Below are 20801 nucleotides of genomic sequence, written 5' to 3'. Positions count from 1 at the left end.
ATGAGAGCAGAATAGCCCTAAAAGGTCCAGATGAACGCCAACGTGTCTATAGGCGTCAAAATGAAAGGTTTGCTGCATGCGCTATAACCGAAACAGTACTTACCAAGGAGGGTCAATAATGATTTGGGGAGGTATTTCTTACGAAGCGCGTACTGATCTTGTTGTGTTCGGTAAAGGCAGTGTGAATGCCCAAGTATACGTGCAAGAAGTTCTCCAAGACCATGTCATGCCTGTTGCACCATTCATTGGTGATAACTTCAGACTAATGCATGACAATGTTTCAAGTTCTACCATGGCCAGCACACAGTCCCGATCTTAACCCAATTGAGCATATCTGGGACAACCTCAAAAGACGGGTAAGAGCAAGAGTACCAGCCCCTGCTTCCTTTGAAGAGCTGAAGACAGCTGCGGTAGAGGAGTGGTACTCATTTTTTTTTTCAATTAGACTTTGATTTCCAAAATATTGTTAATTTGAATTTTCTTCGAAGATTTTATTCATTGGATTTTTACTGTAACAAATAAATTTTTTTCAAAAAGATTATTTTTTCTCTTGAAAAACAAATTGTTGAGAAAGCATGAGGCTATATATTTACGATTTAATTTCAGTATTCTTCAAATGCTAGAATATTCCACAGGGTGATGCCAACTTTAAGAAAAAAACACAGTTTGATTCGTACACCCGGTATACAATGAAAATTTACCTGTTTAGCAACAATATTATCATAAAGATATTGTCAAGCAATAAGGCTATAACATATTAAAAAAATCACTTAAATCGGACAACAGGTTTAGGAGATATAAGAAATCAAAAATTACCCATTTTTAAGCAGGCCGGTTAATTTTGTCCCAGAGTGCAGATATAACAAATTTATATTTCGCTCTATTATATTTATCTTATGTTCCAGTGATGATGGGGACACGTCCAACAGCAGTGATGAAGTCGGACGGGACTACGACGAAGATGTTCAACTGCCACTAGTTCCTCCGTGTTCTCCCGTAGTACTAGTGAAAAAAACCAGATCGAAGTTCTCCATATCGGCACCAAAAGCGAGGCCTCAAAACGCTACCCTAAAGAGCCCCACAGTGCCCAGAAAACCCCTACCAGTAAATTAACAATAGTAATACTATATATAAGTGTTTTTTTAAGTGGTTGTTAAATATTTTTTGTGATATCGAAACTAATTTCATCACTTAGACTTTCTTATTTGTCCATTGTTTTGGTAGACATCTGGTTATGTATATATTTAGTTGTATTAATTTTAACAAAGATTATTAAATTATACTCTATTTTTGAACAGATAATTCGCAAGTTTGTTTACACTTTTTGGTTTTAACCAAAGTTATCTAATTGATTCATGACTGTATCTCATCAAGCTTGTGTGTCGTGGTTCATCACTTTTTGGAGGTTAGTTTAGGTTAGGTTACGTGTCTCAAATATAGTTCCAGTATTAGCCGTTTATTTTTGTATTATTTTGTTATTTTTTGTCATTCATTCCTTTCGAGAATAAAGTAAGAAATCTGAATCATTGTTTATTTGACACTTTTTAATACTATCTTTGATTCCTTCGTCAGCCTTGTTTCTTCTTTAGCGTTGTTCCTGTATCCAATTTTATATTCTCTTTGTTATGTAGGTTTAACATATTTAAAACGAGCAAAAACATAACAAATCGTGTTGTTTATTTTTAGATATGTAAGGCCACTTTAAAGTTGTCCTTGTCTGACAAAGAAAGCAGCGACTCTGATAGTGATGATAGTGAATCAGATTCTGAAAAAGTCAAATTAAAAAGGATCAAGAAGAAACGGAAGAAAAAGCACTCAAAGAAAAAGAAGGTTGGGGAATTTGTATATATACATGTTATCTGTAAATGTTTGTTTATATGTTTGTGATTGTCTATTGCTACTGACTAGGAAATACGCGACAAGAAAAAAGAATATAACGTATGAATAGAATAGAGCTGAAAAAGTAGTGTAGTACATTTTATGTTTATTTATTTTATATTTATGATAGTTCTAATCTTTATACTTACTATTATTAATAATTTTAATCTTAGACTGAGCATGTCAAATATTTTATTTTTTCCATTATGTCCTATTAACTTTTGTAACCATTTCCTTATATATTTCCAAGTCCTAGACTATTACAATATCATCTGCAAGACATGAATTATTATAATAATATACTCTTTTAAATTTTTTTTGTATATCATCTAGATAATCTAGTTTTCATTCTTTTAAGGCTCTTCTTGAACTTCATATTTATACTATATATATATATATATATATATATATATATATATATATATATATATATATATATATACGTATATAGCAAGCTTGTTTGTGGAGTAGTTGCAAACGGTTTGGTAACTGATATTAAGAAGTCTTCATGTTTGTGTTGATGAAATGCCAAGCTTTCATGTGTGCTGCAATATTTCTGTGAATTATATTGCTTAGATTAATATTGTTAAAAATTTCAAATAGAAATAGTTTGTTTTCATTTTAGAATATAAAACCACAATAAAGAATTTATATTATAGATCGATGTTGTCACCGATATCGTGATGTTGCGATATAAGTGGCCATCGTGATAGACCTTTTATTATTCATAATCTATTGTCATCCGAGGTCGCTTGTGTCCCTTTTCATTGGCTACAGTTCACAAGTTGTCTACAAGCTATGCCAACTACTGCACAAACAATGCTATATGTAGTCACAGACGATAAACTTCACTAGAATTTGTTACAGAAGTATGAACTATAATAAAATTCACTAGAAGAATTATTTAACATTGGCTCTTATGAACAATATAAATCAAATGACAGATAACGCTAGAATGCTTTCGCAATTTCTTACTTCAACATTGCCTTGTCAGATCCAACTTTCTATTCGATTAAAATGACAATAGGTACAAATGAATCAAGTTGACCATTGAAATTTTTTTAATCCCATTAAATTTGTAATCTGTACCAACGATATAATAAGTAAATGATTTGACAACTGACTATAATAGTATCTGTTAAGTAGGTCATTAGGAACAAAGTATTTTAACCTGCATCTGGCAATTGGATCGGTAATTAATTTTGCTGCTGAGACATTTGGGTGTCTGCGTAAGCATAGGGCATAGTTTTTGGAATAACTACTAATTTCAGCTTTAACCGTCATCATTTTAAGATCTTTCGCAATATTGCAATTTGGGATGTACCATGGAGCGTTGGTAATCATGGATACCACTTTGGACTGAAATCTTTCCATTATTTTTGATGTTGCACTTTTAGAGCTGAACCCCAGAGTTGTATTTCATAACTCCAGACAGGCCTCTAAGATTACCTTGGTCATTAGGAGCTTATTTTCCGGTGACAACGTTGATTTACGGCATATAAGTCAGTAAATTCTGCTGAGTGTCAGTACCAGTTGCTTCCTTTTTGTGAAAATATGTTTTTTCCATGTAAGTCTTTTGTCCAGGTGCATACCTGGGTATTTGGCATCTTCTTTTTAAGGAAGTTGCTGATTGTTAAGAATTACTGGTAAACAGTTTTCTCTGCGATTTGTGAACGTAACATGTACCGACTTACTTTCATGTACTTTGATCCGCCATTTCTTTAGCCACTGCTGGATATCATTTGGCATTCTTTGTAGTAGATGTGAAGTGAAGCAATAATTGGATTGGAGTGTGATGTCAAAATGGCGGTATCATCAGCATATGTGGCTATGGAGGAGTTAACTGTCGGTAAAGTATATAAAAGGTACAAGACGGGTCTAAACACACTGCCTTGAGGAACTCTCGCCTGGACTGGACGGACGCTAGAGTGTTCTTCATACTTAGTCACGAAGATTTATTGTCTGTTTTGTATTGAGCAATCAGGAAATAGTTAATAGATTGAAGTTTTCTGATTTTATAGAGGAGCCCTGTATGCCATACCTTATAAAATGTCTAAGAATGCCGCAGAACAATACAGTTTGTCTTCAAGGTCTTGACTTATCTTTTTTGATACTCGATGTATTTATTCAATGGTTGCGTGTTGCGGTCTTAAACCGAATTGATTATTTGGTATTATCTGGAGATTTTTCAATATGGGTTCTAATTTTAGGAACAAGACCTTTTCAAGTAGTTTAGCTGAAATTGACAACAGATTAATTGGTATATAGGCACTATTCATAGGTTTCCCAAACTTAGAGATGAGTATAACTTTTGCTAGTTTCCACTGTGTCGGGAAGTGACTGGTCCTTAGAATGGACTTTAAAGAAGGTTATAAATATCATTGCCTTCCCCAGGGTTCAGCCTCGAGGAATGTGGTTAACAAATGTTTTAGCCTTGTCCTGATTAGTTCTGGCCCAGTTAGCATTTTCTGGTAAGGAATAAGGGGATTAGGAGTTGGGGTCTATTCATTTTTTTGTAACCTTCCATAATGAGTATTCTGAAGTCTCGGTCGCCGTTAGGTTTTTAAGGTTGTTGTTAATGCCCAAATTCTTGTGATTATTAAGAGTTCTTTTCAGTTTCATCGTTGTTCTATTAAGTATTGCCTTATCTCGTGGCTACCTTGTTCTTTACCGGATTTTCCTAAGTCTTTTTTTGTAAGCGATTTCATCTTTAATGAGTGTTGGTTAGTTAAAATGATTATTTTAATACGTATTTTTTTCTTTGATTAGGCGTAGATTACCGTGCAGTTAGCTGAACTGAATGAGTGAAGTATTCTACGGCTGCGTATATTTGGGAACTAATTTTTAGTGAGATATTTAGTTGCAGTTTTTTATCTAATATGGTTCCAAAGTGTTCTCAGTTAGTATAATTATTACTGAGAAACGTTCATAATGGTCAATTGTTTTTTCTTAGTATAATAGATGTTCCGCCGTGAGCCGTACCGTCCGTGTGTTGAGAGTCATATATTATGTAATTGGGAATTTTTATTTGGGTTCCAGTAGTGAAATGTGTCATACCCTCAAAATATTTCTAAAGGTGATTCATGGAAGATTATATAGAAAACTAGAAGATGATATGGATGATACTCAGTTTGCAGGCATTGTTTGCTTTTAATGTCCTCTCTCAAAGATGCTTAGATATGAACCTAGATATTTATTCCTATTTCATCGACTTCGAGAAGGCATTCGACAGAGTCCGACATGAAAAACTAATAGAAGTACTGAGAAACAAAGATATAGACAGACGAGACTTACGAATCATTATCAATCTGTATTGGAATCAAAAGGCCAATATAAAGATAGAAGAACAAAAGTCCGAAAATATAGATATAAAGAGAGGAGTAAGACAGGGCTGTGTTCTGTCACCATTACTGTTTAACGTGTACAGTGAAGCCATATTCCAGGAAGCGATAGCGGATCTGGGTGATGGAATCTCTGTAAACGGAAGAATAGTAAATAACATAAGATTCGCTGATGACACCGTTATAATGGCAGACACCCTGGAATCGCTACAAGAATTGGTAAATAGAATTAACGATTATTGCATTAGATACGGATTAAAAATAAATAAGAGAAAAACTAAATTTATGATTGTCTCAAAAACGCAACATGGAAATGAAAGATTAATGATAGAGCAAACCCAAATAGAAAAAGTAAAGAGACATATAAATATCTGGGAACCTGGGTTGATGACAAAAATGACCAAAGCAGAGAAATCAAAGTCCGAATTGAAACTGCAAGGCAAGCATTTGTGAAAATGAAGACAATGCTTACCAACAGAGACCTTCAGTTGCATCTCAGATTGAGGGCTCTAAGATGTTACATATTTTCTATCTTACTATACGGAATGGAAGCTTGGACATTGAAGAAACAACACATAAGAAAAATAGAAGCGTTCGAAATGTGGTGTTACAGAAGAATATTAAAAATTCAGTGGGTTTAAAGGATTACCAATGCTGAGGTACTACGACGTCTAAATAAGGAGTTAGAAATTATGAACAGCATAAAAAGAAGAAAACTAGAATATTTGGGTCACATAACCAGAGGAGAAAAATATGAGCTGCTGAGAATTATTATGCAAGGAAGGATCCAAGGAAGAAGAAGCATAGGAAGAAGACGCATCTCCTGGCTGAAGAACCTTAGAGAATGGTTTAACTGTAGTTCACTACAACTTTTCAGAGCAGCAGCCAACAAAGTGACCATAGCCGCTATGATATCCAACCTCCGATAGGAGATGGAACTTTAAGAAGAAGAAGTGAAATGTGTCCTCGTTATAAGTATTATATCTATAATGTGGTTAACAATAAAAGCCTTTAATTCCTCTTTGTGTTGTGATAGGCCGTTAGCGTTCCAGATTGCCATCTGCAAAAACTTAATCATTTAAGCAGCTTGTTTATGATGATAGTTAACAGGTTGATCATTGTGGACATCTGCTCTGATAAAGTTTTTTACATGTTTCTTAGTTCTGAAAAGTCGTTTGTTATGTTTAATGTCTGTGGGACCTCTTGATACGGAACCATTTAAATCAAATATAAAATTTATTACCTTGTACACTTTTTTAATGAACAAAAAATTTAATAAATATTGAAAAATAAAACAGGTAGCATCTATTGGTAAATAACGGATATAGAAACAATCAGGTAATTAAATGTATCAAATATACAAGATAAATATAACATCAAGACTTTGACTCTACAAAAATGGTTATTTAGACTGTTTTAAGCCTTTTCATAATATACTAATTCTTTTTCTTCAGCGTTTAAATGTGTTGTGTAAATATGTATTTTTTTTAAGTTTGGTATTAAAATTTTTAGTGTTTAACAAAAAACGGAAGAGAATATTGTATAAGGAGAGCCAATACGGCCCTGTCTTTGCTACATGCGGGGCTATTAACAGTCATTCGAGTCTTCCATAAGGCTAACGTTAACATTGAATATAAGTGAATTTTACTATAGTAGAAACCCTCAAATCAGAAGAGTGATTTCATAGTTTAAACGCGGAATATCCTCAAATTTAAATGTACACAGCGGCCCTCGAAAACTGCCTGTTTTCTCGATTGCAATTTGCGTTTCCTCATAAGAAATTACAGAATATATAAAGTAGTATATTTATTTGTGCTTCTCTATAGAAAAACTGACCAGGAGTTGCCGTACAGTGTAGCCAATTGTTGTTCACAAGTAGTAATTATGGTCATACAAAACCTGTATTCTTCCACGCAGCGATTATTACCGTCATAAAAATACCAAAAAATATTATTTTTTCAATAGTAAAAATTAATTACAAAATTGTAATTAAATAAATTTTATTTATATGTTTCGTTTCGTTACATATTTAAAATTATAAAATAAAAATCGATATTTTAAAACAATATTTTTCAATCGTTTGGCAACTTTGGAATTAGCGACGGAATTCCGACTCACAGAAATCCGTAAAACTAGTTTTTGTCGAGCAAGTGCCCAACAACAATAGTTCATGTACATAGGTGTTTCTAAGGGTAGGGCATGTGTTGAATTTTGTGAATATATTTTATGCTATAAGTTTGTGTTATTGATAAAACGTGTTATTGATAATACGAGTGTTTTGTTTGTCGTTTTATAGTAAATTTTTAGTTATATTCTGTAATTATTTGGTTTGAGTTTTATTGGAGTTGGACGAAAAACCGAGTTGTTCCAAGAGAAGACAGCAAAATTCTGATGTTGATTCCAAAAATGAAAAGCCGCAAAAGAGACGGAAAATGTTAACGTCCGAAGAGAAGGTAATGATACGAAACGTTTATGAAGTAATTGTCGGCAGAAAAATGGCATTAAATGTTAGCCAAGCGGTCGACATTTGTAGCAGTTTAACAAAAGTATCCGTTAGCTGTATTTATCGTGTACTTAAAAATACATCGGAAAATAAAAAGCAAGAAAAAGGTAAAACTAGAGGTAGGAAAAGCATTGTTTTCGATGACGAGACAAGGAATATTATATGTCGAAAAATTCATTCATTTTATTTTCGGAATGAAATTCCAACACTGAAAAGAAATTCTCAAGAGCTCAAAAAAGATGACTCTTTACCCAAGATATCTCATAGGGTCTTAATCAGAACCATGCGCGAAATGAACTTTCGATATGTAAAACGCAACAGAAAAAGTATGCTATTAGAAAAAAATGAAATTATTCTGTGGAGAAGAAAATATTTAGAAGAAATACGAAAAATTCGCAGCACTGGATGCAAAATATATTATTTGGATGAAACCTGGATTAACGAAGGTCATACAGTTGGAAAAGTTTGGCAAGATTTAAATGTCAAAAGTAAACGCGAAGCATTTATAGAAGGCTGGTCTACAGGATTAAAAGCTCCATCAGGAAAGGGACGGCGTTTAATCATTACCCATATAGGAAGTGATACAGGGTTCTTTGATGATGGTTTGCTTCAATTTGAGTCGAAAAAATCAGGTGATTATCATAAAGAAATGACTTCCGAAGTATTTGAGCGCTGGTTTAAGAGAATCTTACCAAAATTGGAATCTTTGTCTGTGGTTGTTATGGAGAATGCGCCATATCATAGCCGCAGACTAGAACAATTACCGACGACGGCATGGCGGAAAGGGAGAATTCAAGAATGGCTTACAGAAAAGGGGATTGCATTCGAAGAATCAATGCTCAAAATTCAACTACTTGACATTGCACGGTTAAGGAAAAGTGAATATCTTAAATATGTTGTGGATGAAACTGCAAAAGATTATGGTGTCAAAGTTCTACGTCTACCACCTTAGCATTGCGAACTTAATGCCATTGAACTTATCTGGGCGCGAGTGAAAGGGAAAATAGCACGCAATAACAAAACGCTCAAATTAAACGAAGTTAAGGAACTTTTGATTCAAGCAATCCTCCATGTAACTCCAGAGAAATGGGCTAAATGTATAGGCCACATAATTAAAGAAGAATATCGTATGTGGGAACTTGACACTCATGTCAAAGTTTTACTAGAGCCAATTATAATTACACCAGGTGAAGATAATGACAGCGATACTAGCACTGCATCTTCAGATTCAGACAGCGAATAATATTTTCTAATATTTTGGTAGGCATCAGCATAAAAAAACCAAAAACAAAAAAAAAACGAGAAGAACATAGTAAGTGTGTATAGTGTTTGTGTTTAAATAGAATAGTACAATGTTTTGTTACATCCAAAATTATTTTTATTTTGTTTTTATAGAATTTTATTTTATTTTATAGGATTTTATTTTGTTTTGTTTTATCCTGTTTAAGTGTTTTGTTTATTTTATTTAATGGGACAATATGGCTCTTGGCGAACACCCATTTAAAAAAAAGTGACGCGCCACAAGACATACCTCTCGGGTGGTGTGGAAACTGGCTTAAAATTTGTTTTAAAAAAATTTCATTGTGTAACTCTTTAAGGACGGGTCACGTCAAAAGACGTTTTAGCGTAACTTCAGAGACAGCCTGGTGGCATCAGTAAGCTTTCTGCAAAATTACTTGTTTTTTATAGCTTTTTGTTTGTGGCATTCTGTATTTTTAGGAGACTGTATGGAATAAGCCACAAAATATTTATTTATAGGTTTAATTTACTGATTTTTCGATCTCTATATAAAGAGATCGTTTTCAAATATACAAATGATAGCAATATTTATTTTTCTGTAGCTTTTTGCTTGTGGCATTCCGTATTTTTAGGGATAATGTTGGAAATAAGCCACAATACATCTATTTACATGTTTATTTTACGGACGTTTCGATCTCTAGTACAGAGACCGTTTTTAAAGTTAAGAAAAAAAAAAGAAAATAATATAAGAATATATAAATATATAATAATAAACAAATAAAATAAATATAACTATAATTTATATCTTTGAAAACGGTCATTGGATATAGAGATGGAAACTTCAGTAAAAACCTGCAGATAAATATATTGTGGCCTATTTTGAACAATAATATTTAAACAATATAATATAATTAACGTTGAAATAAAAGTGAGTGTACGCCACTGGATTTTCATACGTCATTCTCCACTTCTACGCCTTCAAACGATGAGTCACTCTCCCAAATAGTGAAATTAGAGTTTATAGTACACCAACACCCACTTTTTTTTGCTTTTTTTTTCTGCAAATATGTAATCGTTCCCGCATATTTAATTTAAGTTGCACATTTATTTACTTTAGTATTTATTTCTTTTCTTAGAAAAATAGAGAAGCTTCACAGCCAGATGGAATTATTGTAATTCAAGTAGAGGTAAATGGCGTCTGATTGTTGCTGCTGTATACTTTTTAATTGTACTTTAAGATTTTATCGTTGATTTTAGCCAGTTCAAGATTTTTCTGATAGCGAAATACAATTCAACAGAGCCAAGAGATCTATTTCAGTCTTTGATTTAATCCCGACAGATACTCTGAAGAACCACATCTTTACGAATAATATTCCAAAATGTAAAACTCAGTATTCAATGTAAGTCTTTTAGTAAAATATAAACTTTTATAAATAGCACCAACGAATAAAGACGCATTATAGAAGTACATTTCAAATAATTATGAGAAATGGTCACGGTTAGTACACCTACCTCAAAATATTCCTGTATATTCATAATAAACTTTATTATATTATTTGTAGATTTCTACATATTTAAATTAAAACAATGAATCACAATGTGTTTATAGTTCTAAAGAGATTTCGGTTATTAAGTCTTAACATTTAAAATAATATTTTATTTTTTACAAAAAAAAATTGTATGAGTAATGTTATAATAAAACTTTAAAAGGCTAGATTTTAAGCATTTCCAGCCCTACTCTTTCATATTTCAGAAGCAATACCTAGTAGTTTGTGGACCATGGATAGTGCGATGGTGAACGGAGGATCACATGAGCGCTCCCTGGTGTTGTGGGATCAGAAGAAAACAGTAAAATGTTTCCGCACAGCATATACCAAAAAATTACGTTGAAATCTGTTTCTATATGCGTCCATATTCGTTGATAGTACAGTTTTCATGGCAAGAGATTACAGAGGTCTTTACAAATAGTAATTAAAAAAGAAAAAATATAAATATCGATACACTAGCTGACCCGATAGATTTCCAGCTTTAGCTATATGAGTCAAAAAATTAATAGAATCTGGCCCGTTTTTGCTTCTAAAATTCCGTCGAAATAAAGTCACTGGAACTCAATAAATTCGACCAACCAATGAGGCGGTTGGACGACATTTGATCGTGCAAACCGTCAAATGCGAAATTGTTAAACACGTCAAATTTAAATAATGAATAGATTTTATGGAATTATTTAATTTCTTGTGAACTTTTCTTAAATTTATGAAACTTATTTATAAAACTTAAAAAAATTAATGAAACGGATAAACTCTTTATCATCATATTAATATCACCACTCCGAAAAACTTTTAATACAGTAATAGAACAATATAAAATGAAAATGATCTGTCATAAAAACTGCACAAGAGGACATTGTTCTTAGAAAATAACTGTGTAAAATAGGAATTAATGATGTTCTTTATTTTGTATAGAAAACACGATAAGAAAAAAGATGAAATCAGTAAACAATTGGCGGAAGTACAAGCTAAACTGTTTACTTTAAAAAATAAATTATGGTTCGGTGTTGGCAACGGAGATACAACGTTGAGTTGGGGTAAAAGAAACTTTGTAAATGATAGTCACAAGAAATCAGCTCAGCAAAAAGAAGGGTAAGTATTTTATGTCTTGTACATATTTACAGGTATTTCGCGGTTTTCTACCATACGAGCAACTATTTCTTTCCATCTATCTTGTGCTCTCGTGGATTCAAAAAATGTCTTGCCACTGACTTTCTGTACTTAATCTGCCCATTGAGTGGGTGAGCAATCTTCAACGTTTCCCGAAATTATAAGTCTCTCAAGATTTTTACTACCTCTTCTTGCAATCTATCCGAAAAACTTTCAAACGCCTACGAGACAAATAGACGAGAGTCGAATCTGAATGGTACGCTGTTGGAGGATTGAGTGATGTGTTCTGTACTCTGTCCATGAAACTCGAAGCATTCTTATCCAGCACCACATCTGGAGCGTCAATTCTTTTCTTATCGTCCGATTTCATTGTCCATGTATGGGACTCGTAACTGTATATAGTAACAATTAAGGCACACACCAATCTCATTTTGGTGTTTTTTGACAAGGAACGATCTTTCCATAGTTTTTATAATCTACTTATAGTATTTTTGGCCATCGCCATACTTCTGCAGTTCTAATCAAGAAAATAATATTATTCATTTTTTTAGGAAGAGTAAAAGCGCAAACTTGAAAAAGAGCCAAAAAAACGAGAAGAAGTCTAATTTTAAGATGACCAAGGATACAGAATCTCAGAACAAACCATCTGAGAATGGGTATAACACTATAACTTTAAAATTTCCGATTTCTAGTGCAAGGATTAATTTAGTAATTTTCTTTCTATACATTTTCATTAAAGTTCTTTTTTTATTTAAAAAGTAACAATATATTCCTGACTTTGTCAAAAGCTTTGTCAATAAAAAAGTGCATTAATTTGTTATCAATTCGATTGTTTTAGATTAAGACGTAAAACAGTTGTCGACCTACTACAACCACAAAACAACAAGGAAAAGGTGAAACTACGCAAATCCAGAAGTTTACCTGACGCTTCTTCGTTCGAGAACATCGCCAAAAAGTTGACGAACACCGACGAAGAGAAAAACGACACGAAGAAAAAGAAGAAGAAGAGTATCAAGCTCGTGAAGAAAGTCAAAGTGCTAAGTAATGCGAGAACTTTTATCAAAAAGACTGAGTAAATTCTAGTGCTGAGTTAAAAATGGGGATGCTAGGGATTTTAAAAAAATTTTAGTGCCTTTTGGGTAATCGTAATTATTGTACATTTGTAAGTTGTTTTTATCAGATTTCATTGTGATTTATTATCAAATGAGGTTAAGTACAATTGTATTCTGAGTTCTCTGTTTATTATTTTAACTTTTATTTCGGGATAAGACGAATTCCATGAAAAAGAAAAAGGACAGTTAACAGTATTGATAATATCTTTATTGCTGTAAAATATTGATATGGATAATAGCTACAATAAAATTACAATTTTACCAAGTACAGCGATCTTGAAATACAAATAATAAGACAATGTGTTATTCTGAAGAACCTTCTAGACAATATCAAACAGCTACAGCTGAATGAATTTTCTTCTTAGTGTGCGCTCATAACAAGGCACCGATCATAGAATGGTATCATAGTATCATCGCCACGTCAAATAAATGCATTATTTTAAAAATACCAGCGTTCACTGTCAAAGCGCAGCGCCCAGCCTCGAGTCAGGTATCGGACCATGGACTTGGACCATAGTATTCCAACTTAGTATTTTTTCGATTCTCGTCCCTAGTACTCTACGATCGACACTACGAGGTGCCGACCACCGAGCCTCGCTGCGACCATCGTATCGATGCCAGGTAAAATAAATGCAATATTTTAAATGCGAGCGTTCACTTCACTGTCAGTGCTATGATCTATCTTATACGCGAGGATACCATGCGATGGTCTCCGTAATGAATGCACCCTTGGAGGGAGTGAGAGCTCGTATGGCTTAAATAAGAACAATAATATGCCAAAATAATATTCTTCACAGCTCACCATTGGGATTTCATCACAACTTAATTGAATTCAAAGTGTGAATAGGTACTATAGGTACTACTAAAAAAAAGAGGATATAGAATGGGAGAAAAGGAAATAACCATAATATGCTACGCCGACGATGCCATAATAACAGCCGAAAATGAAGATGACCTACAAAGATTAATTAAAGAATTCGAAGATACGGCGCTCATATACAACATGGAGATCTCAACAGAGAAAACTAAAGCGATAGTGAACAAAAACAAGTGAACATGGCAAACAGAGCAGCAGGATGTCTCAACAACACAATCTGGAGAAACAAATTTCCTCACAACGGAAATGAAAACCAGGATATATAAATCAACAATAAGACCGATAATGACGTACACAGCGGAAACAAGAGCAGATACGGCGAAAACACAAAGACTACTGGAAAAACAGAAATGAAAGTCTTGCGAAAAATAGCAAACCAAACTCTAAGAGACAGAGTAAGAATTGAGGGAATACGAGCGAGATGTGGTATAGAGAAAATAAACGCGTGGACCAAAAGAAGAAAAGTGGAATGGAATCAACACATCGAAAGAATGACAGAAAATAGAATAGTACGAATAGCAAGAGACAAATCGCCAAATGGAAGAAGATCATTGGGACGATCGAGGAAAAGATGGTCAAACAACGTCAATTGAGGCTAAAAACCGAAGTAAAACAGGCATTAAGCCTATTTATAAAGTAGGAAGAAGAAGAAGAATAGGTACTGCTTACATATATACTTTGAGAGGTTCTGTAACTGTTTTATTGTGGATTCATCTTCATTCATGGATTTTACTGTAAACATTTTTTAATTCTTAATTACCCTTTCTAGAAATTTATAATTTCTCATCAGTTTTACTAGAAGTTTCATCGATTTTACGAGACATTTCTCTGATTTTATTCATAAATACTAGTCTGCTGACTGGAATTTGAATGCCTTTGGGTCGCGGTAGTCTCCATTCTCAATTAAATCGTTCGTGATCTTTTTAAAACAACTAGAAACTTCATCACAGTCATCAAGCTGTTCGTGCAACTGTTTCACGATCAAATATTTTAGCAGCACTGTTGATCGGACAGTGTCAAATTTTAAAAATGTAATAAATAGTTTGTACCGAAAACCTGATACATTTTTTTAAAAAAGACAAGATTTTTTTAACTTGGCTAAAGTGCTAATCTCGCCCAAGAACCTTCCTCCTTTATCCAGGCTTAGGACCGGCAACAAGAGCATTGAGGTATTAAATCTACTCAATGATCCGGTAGGCGGAGTTAAAAAACCTTAGAGATGTAAAACTACTAAGCTAAATTAATATTTTCAACAAAAACTAAAATCATTACGTTTTCAGAACATTAACTGAAATGTCAACAAAGTCTTTATCAACTAGAAAAGACAAATATTACACTTCTTTACCAACAAGCAACTTTATTAACATTATAAAGAATGTTATACGACATAACACTAAGTGAAATTAAAGGCCTCCATAAAAAACGAAGGACAAAAGTTTTGAAATTGCTAACTCCCTGATAAATTAACTTCCATATATTAGATCCAACTTAACTACGCGTTTAAAAAACAACGAATGGCACCACAAAAGATATATCAAAGAGATAAGATAAAAGTAAAACTAAAAAATTACAAAAAAAAAGAAATTCGCGTACTTAAAAGACTCCAAAAATTTCTAAAATTGCAAAATGTTTAAAAGATCGTATTTTTCTCGGGAAAGACGCTACACAAAGAGCCAAGATAACTGATATAATAATAGTCTCCCGTTTTATACCGCTGTCGCGGCTTTGGGAGTATAGCAGGGTAGTCTGCTATATCTAGGGCCTACGGTATACAAGGAAGGTAACATGGCCAGTGCTACGCTTCAACCGTCTATTATTACCCCTGGTTTTACCCAAGGTACTCATTTTTATTCAGGCTGAGTCGACCTGGGGCCTATAGACATTTTTAAAATGTCTAGATGTTCTTGCCGGCGGTGGGATTCGAACCCCGGACCACCGGCTTGCGAGGCAAACATCCTACCGCTTGCGCTACGCAGATAACTGATATACCAGAAAAAAGATTCAGTGTTATCTATACCATCCTTAGGTTTCTACCGAAACATTTATTCTTCGAATATCACTGTGGAACGAGCGCCAGCGACTTGGTTATCACCGAAGGTTTTTTCTAGAATACCATTTACCAGCTGTATGTGAGTACCTCTTCTTCTTCTTCTTCTAATGGCGCTACAACCCTTTGTGAGTCTTGGCCTGCTTAACAATGTTCTTCCATTCTGCCCTGTCGGATACTTTCCTTCGCCACTGCCTGATGTTCATGGTTTTAAGATCCTTCTCTACGTCGTCTATCCATCCTTTACGGGGCCTTCCTCTTGTTCTGTTTCCTTGGGGCTTCCATCTCTGGACTACTTTTACAGCTCGATTATCTGGCATTCTTGCGTATGTGAGTACCTATGGGGGCAAATTTTGAATTTGGTAAGGAAGACAAATTGAACCGTGTTTTATTTAATATTATTGATGACGAAATAATAAGAAAATGACGTCTAAGATAAGGAACTAGAGAGATAACTGATGCGACTGGGTTATCACTGAAGGTTTTTTCTAGAATACTATTTACCAGCTGTGTGTGAGTATCTATGGGGACAAATTTTTAATTTGGTAAGGAAGACAAATTGAACCTTGTTTTATTTAATATTATCAAAGATTATAGAGCGTCTATATTCTTTGATATTATTGATGACGAAATAATAGGAAAATGGCGTCTAAGATAAGGAACTACAAAAGTCAAGGTAACTGATATTCCAGGAGAAAGATTCAATGTTATCTATACCACTCTTACTAAGAAGAAAACTAAGAAATTACAAAAAAAAAATTCACGTACTTAGAAGAATAAGAATACAAAACAATATTACGTAAATTGGTTGCATAGCCACGTCTAAATTTTAGTTGCAGAAACAGCCGTTTCAAATTAGAAATTGAAATTACAAGAAATTGCATTACAAAATTACAATTATATTTACAGATTACAAATTACAAACTGTAGGTCAATAATATTTTGATTGATCTAACATTACACATTACAATTAAACTTTGAGGTTATGTGTATGTTTGATTTTATAATATATACCTCGTGTGTTCGCCAAAATTAGATTAATTTAGCTATGGCTCAACAGAAAGCAAAGAAAACCTCCCTATGGATGCAATGTGATCAGTGTTCCATATTTTTAACAACTAAAGATACAGAACATCATATTAAAGACTGTCCACCAGATTTTAAAGGAGGAACATATAGTTTTATAAAAGAGGAAGTGTTGTATGGGAACATAAACCAGAAAGTCAATGAGGAAATAAAAAACATAACACCTAGAGAAAGAAGTAACTTAGTTTTCTTAAGCGAATCTGTGATTAGATTATGTTCTCTAGCTATTGGAGATTGGGCTTTAATACAAAGTTTAGATAATAGTTCATCTGTTGCCAGGATTGTATGGCCTACAGTAGAAAAAGCTGTTACTTCAGTTTTATTTACAAAAAATGGTAAATATAATTATATGTGTTTGTGCTAATGATACTTTTCAATACTTCCCTCTGCACCACACTACACTAAAATCTTTAGATATCTGTTTCTTTTTGTTTGATTATTATATATTTAATTTAATTTTTTGTGTTTTGTATGTAGACATATTTCGTCCCTATTTTTTGAGATATAACGATTTAATAAAATAGTTTTTAGGTTTGGAATTGAGTAATTTTAAAGAAGAGCAGAGAGTTTTGGTAAAAAAATTAATTCAACCTGTACCAGAAGCTACTTTTGTTACCCTTGTCATTACTAATGGACCAAAATCTTTAGAAATGTCCCCAGAACTCTATAATAGAATAAGCAAAACATACGAGGACAGAATTTTAACCAAGGGAAACATTATAAGTGTCATGTTTTATGGAAAAGAATTAAGATTTGAAGTAAGAAGCTTGAATTTTGGAGGAGAGCCTGATATAGTAAATGATTTTAGTAAACTTTCTATAGGTAATCAGCATCAGTTTGTGAAGATATCTTCCAAAACAAAATGGACATGCTATAAGTAAATATTTCGTTAACCTTTGAACCGTACTGAGTTATGCTTGTCTTTTGTCTTTTTAATATTGAAACCTTTATGCCTTAGATTTCAATCATTATCAGACTTACCCAGTCACTGTTACATGCCTTTTTTGTATTACCTCACAATTTGAATAGCCAGTTCTCTAATTTGAGAATAATTGCAAGTTTCTTTTTGGCTAATTAAATCTTCATTTTTTCATTAATGTTTTTTTTGTTTGTAGAGATGAAAACACTTACAAGAAGGAGTGTGAAAGCCAAGTTTATGACAGGCCAGCTGGAGTGGAGGAAGAAATGAATGAAATTCATGAATTGATAAATGCCTGTTTGTACACATCTTCCCATCAAACACAAACAAAGGCTGTACTTCTTTACGGAAACTCTGGGACAGGAAAAACAATGATTGCTAAGTATTTAGCTTCAAATTCAAAAGCAAGTGTAGTCTCTATTAATTCTACAGATATTGGTAGCACTAATTCTAGTTCAGTAGAAAAATACATCAAGCAGTTATTCAATGATGCTGTGGAAAGTACACCCAGTATACTTCTACTAGATGAATTTGATATTCTTTGTCCTGCTAGAGGCACACGCCTAACTGAAACAGAAAAAAGAGTTGTATCTACATTTTTAAAACTGTTTGATGACCTCCATACTAAAAAGTCACTAAAAATATTCATTATAGCAACTTCCAGCAAACCTGATAGTATAGATGCAGCTTTTAGAAGGTGTGGAAGGTTAGATAGAGAAATAGAGATACCAACTCCTAATCCCAAATGTAGGAAAGCGATATTACAAAAACTAACAAACCAAATGCTGATACAGTTGGATGAGAATAATCTTCAAGATGTTGCAATGAATACTCATGGGTTTGTAGGGTCTGATTTAGTAGCTCTGTGTTCTATGGCTGCCTTGAATGCCAATAGGAGAAGTGAAGGTGTTACTGTTGCTGATTTTGAATATGCTTTGAAGAGGGTTAGGCCCAGTGCAATGAGGGAAGTTCAGATAGAGGTAAAGTACCAGTATTTATTTATTATATTTTATTTAATATATTCTTCTATTCTTCCTTTATTGCACACATATACCCTTCCCTATATACCTACCTCTCTATTTTAAGATACCAGCTGGATTTTCACCAATTTTTGTTTATAATTGTTTTAAAATTTTCACTTGTAGGTTTCTAATGTCAAATGGACAGACATTGGTGGTCAGGAAAATCTGAAAAATATATTAAAACAAGCGATTGAATGGCCTTTAAAGTATCCACAAAGTTTCTTAAGACTAGGAGTTACGCCACCAAAAGGAGTATTGATGTTTGGGCCTCCTGGTTGTTCTAAAACATTGATTGCTAAAGCTCTCGCCTGTGAAAGTGGTCTAAACTTTTTATCTATTAAAGGTATGTATGTTAATTGTTGTGTTTTTTATTTGTTTTAAGTGTACAACGAGTTATGAACAGACAGAACAACAAAAGATTTTTTATTTATTTGTAAATTTGTTCATATTGATTATGCAACCAATAATACACTGCACATTTTACTCACTTCTTCATTTGAACTTTTATATATGAATTTGTATATAAAAATTCATTTTCTATATTATATATATATATATATATATATATATATATATATATATATATATATATATATATATATATATATATATATATATATATCGTCATTTATGACATATTTAAAAGTGGAGAATGTTACTAATTTTGTTGGATTATTATTTGGCACAAAAGAGCAGTCTTGATTTTAAGGATAAAAAGGTATTTAAAGAATAAATTAATGAAAAGCTATGTCTGCTAAAGGAGTCTTCGCTAGTTGTTTGCATATTATGTATGATGTGAAGCACAATGCAATAAACTATATTATGATTTTAATTTTAGGTCCGGAATTGTTTAGCAAGTGGGTGGGTGAATCTGAACGTGCCGTCAGAGAGGTATTCCGAAAAGCGAGGCAGGTAGCTCCATCTATCATATTCTTTGACGAAATCGATGCGTTGGGTGGTGAACGAAGCGGCAATTCAGGTACGAACGTACAGGAACGAGTTTTGGCACAACTGCTGACTGAACTCGACGGTATAACACCTCTACAAGATGTGACCATTCTGGCAGCCACTAACCGGCCGGATCGGATAGATAAAGCGTTACTAAGGCCGGGAAGGTTGGATAGGATAGTTTATGTACCTCTGCCAGATGAACAAACGAGGCGAGATATCTTCAGAATCAAATTCGGCAAAATGCCTGTAAGTATTCGTATTATTTTATCTTTCCCTTTTAACATTGATGTTATCTAATTATTTAATAATAATTTGTTGTTATTTTCAGACTTCAGATGTAAATATCGATGATTTGGTTAAGAAGACAGAAACATATTCCGGAGCAGAAGTGACAGCAGTGTGCCATGAGGCAGCTATGATGGCTTTGGAGGAAAGCTTGGAAGCCGAGTTCGTCCAAATGAAACATTTTGATAGAGCCCTTTCGTTAGTAACACCTAGAACGCCTCCTTATTTAATTAAACTGTATGAAGATTATTTAGCAAATAAAAGTTGAGTTTTGTATTTATTTTCTTAACTGGGCGTTTAAAAAAATAATAAAGCAAGTAAATGTGTAACTTTTATACTAACCTCGCAATACTCACGGCGCTAATTTTTCAAGTTTTGTTAACGATGATGATTGTTAATTATGTTTGAATCTCGGTGCTTTGTTTAATCAAGAGATTCACGTCTGTTTTACGGATAAAGATTTGCGAATAATCCTGAATTTATGTTGAATCAGAAAGACCAAATATTAGAGAAGAAGGTCATTTATCAAACGAAATAAGGGTTAGATGGATTGTCGCCACTGTTGTTTATCTATAGTGAATACATTTGCCAAGATGTTATATTAAAAGTAAATGACGGTATCAATGAGCAAGTCATTGAAAGGGAGTATACGTAAATTGTCTTCAGTAAGAATCCAGTTCGTAATATAATCATTCAAATAAATAACTTCATCTAAAAAGTGAATAATTACAAAAAATACCTTGGAGAATGGTTGGAAAAAAAAAGTTTTTTTTATTTTATACAAAACTCATGCTTTTTTTATTTTAAACATTTTTTTTGTTTTTATATTATATGTTTTAAACAAAAAAACTTGGAAAAAACGTTGTATAAATCATTAAACATAA

General features: G+C 33.2%; 2 protein-coding genes across 6 annotated transcripts in view; both read left to right on the top strand.

Moving 5' to 3' along the window:
• Positions 1 to 12850, top strand: part of LOC140445341 (cytosolic carboxypeptidase 2-like) — a 45809-nt gene extending 32959 nt beyond the window's left edge. For 2 of the 4 annotated variants that reach the window (XM_072537318.1, XM_072537326.1), the window contains exons 12-18: positions 906 to 1104; positions 1687 to 1830; positions 10098 to 10148; positions 10219 to 10361; positions 11424 to 11600; positions 12170 to 12274; positions 12457 to 12850. In XM_072537318.1, the coding sequence (XP_072393419.1) occupies positions 906 to 1104; positions 1687 to 1830; positions 10098 to 10148; positions 10219 to 10361; positions 11424 to 11600; positions 12170 to 12274; positions 12457 to 12694 (1057 nt within the window). In that variant the 3' untranslated portion in view covers positions 12695 to 12850. Of the gene's footprint in view, positions 1 to 905; positions 1105 to 1686; positions 1831 to 10097; positions 10149 to 10218; positions 10362 to 11423; positions 11601 to 12169; positions 12327 to 12456 lie in introns of all 4 variants that reach the window. The other 2 variants (XM_072537342.1, XM_072537333.1) reach the window with 2 other exon arrangements.
• A 3687-nt stretch (positions 12851 to 16537) lies between these two features.
• On the top strand, positions 16538 to 20206 carry LOC140445325 (ATPase family gene 2 protein homolog A). 2 transcript variants are annotated; one of them, XM_072537300.1, is made up of 6 exons: positions 16538 to 17075; positions 17272 to 17617; positions 17856 to 18639; positions 18805 to 19024; positions 19520 to 19878; positions 19961 to 20206. In XM_072537300.1, the coding sequence occupies exons 1-6, from the start codon at positions 16703 to 16705 to the stop codon at positions 20183 to 20185; spliced, it is 2307 nt and encodes a 768-aa protein (XP_072393401.1). In that variant the 5' UTR covers positions 16538 to 16702; the 3' UTR covers positions 20186 to 20206. The 2 variants fall into 2 exon arrangements, with proteins under 2 accessions (XP_072393401.1, XP_072393408.1); XM_072537307.1 differs by having other exon boundaries at positions 16939 to 17075; positions 17265 to 17617.
• The last annotated feature ends 595 nt before the right edge of the window (positions 20207 to 20801 follow it).

The sequence above is a fragment of the Diabrotica undecimpunctata genome, chromosome 1 (assembly GCF_040954645.1).
Source record: "Diabrotica undecimpunctata isolate CICGRU chromosome 1, icDiaUnde3, whole genome shotgun sequence".
In the NCBI taxonomy this organism is placed as follows: Eukaryota; Metazoa; Arthropoda; class Insecta; order Coleoptera; family Chrysomelidae; genus Diabrotica; species Diabrotica undecimpunctata.
The sequence above is the reverse complement of the archived record's forward strand: the minus strand, read 5'-3'. Positions and strand labels throughout refer to the sequence as shown.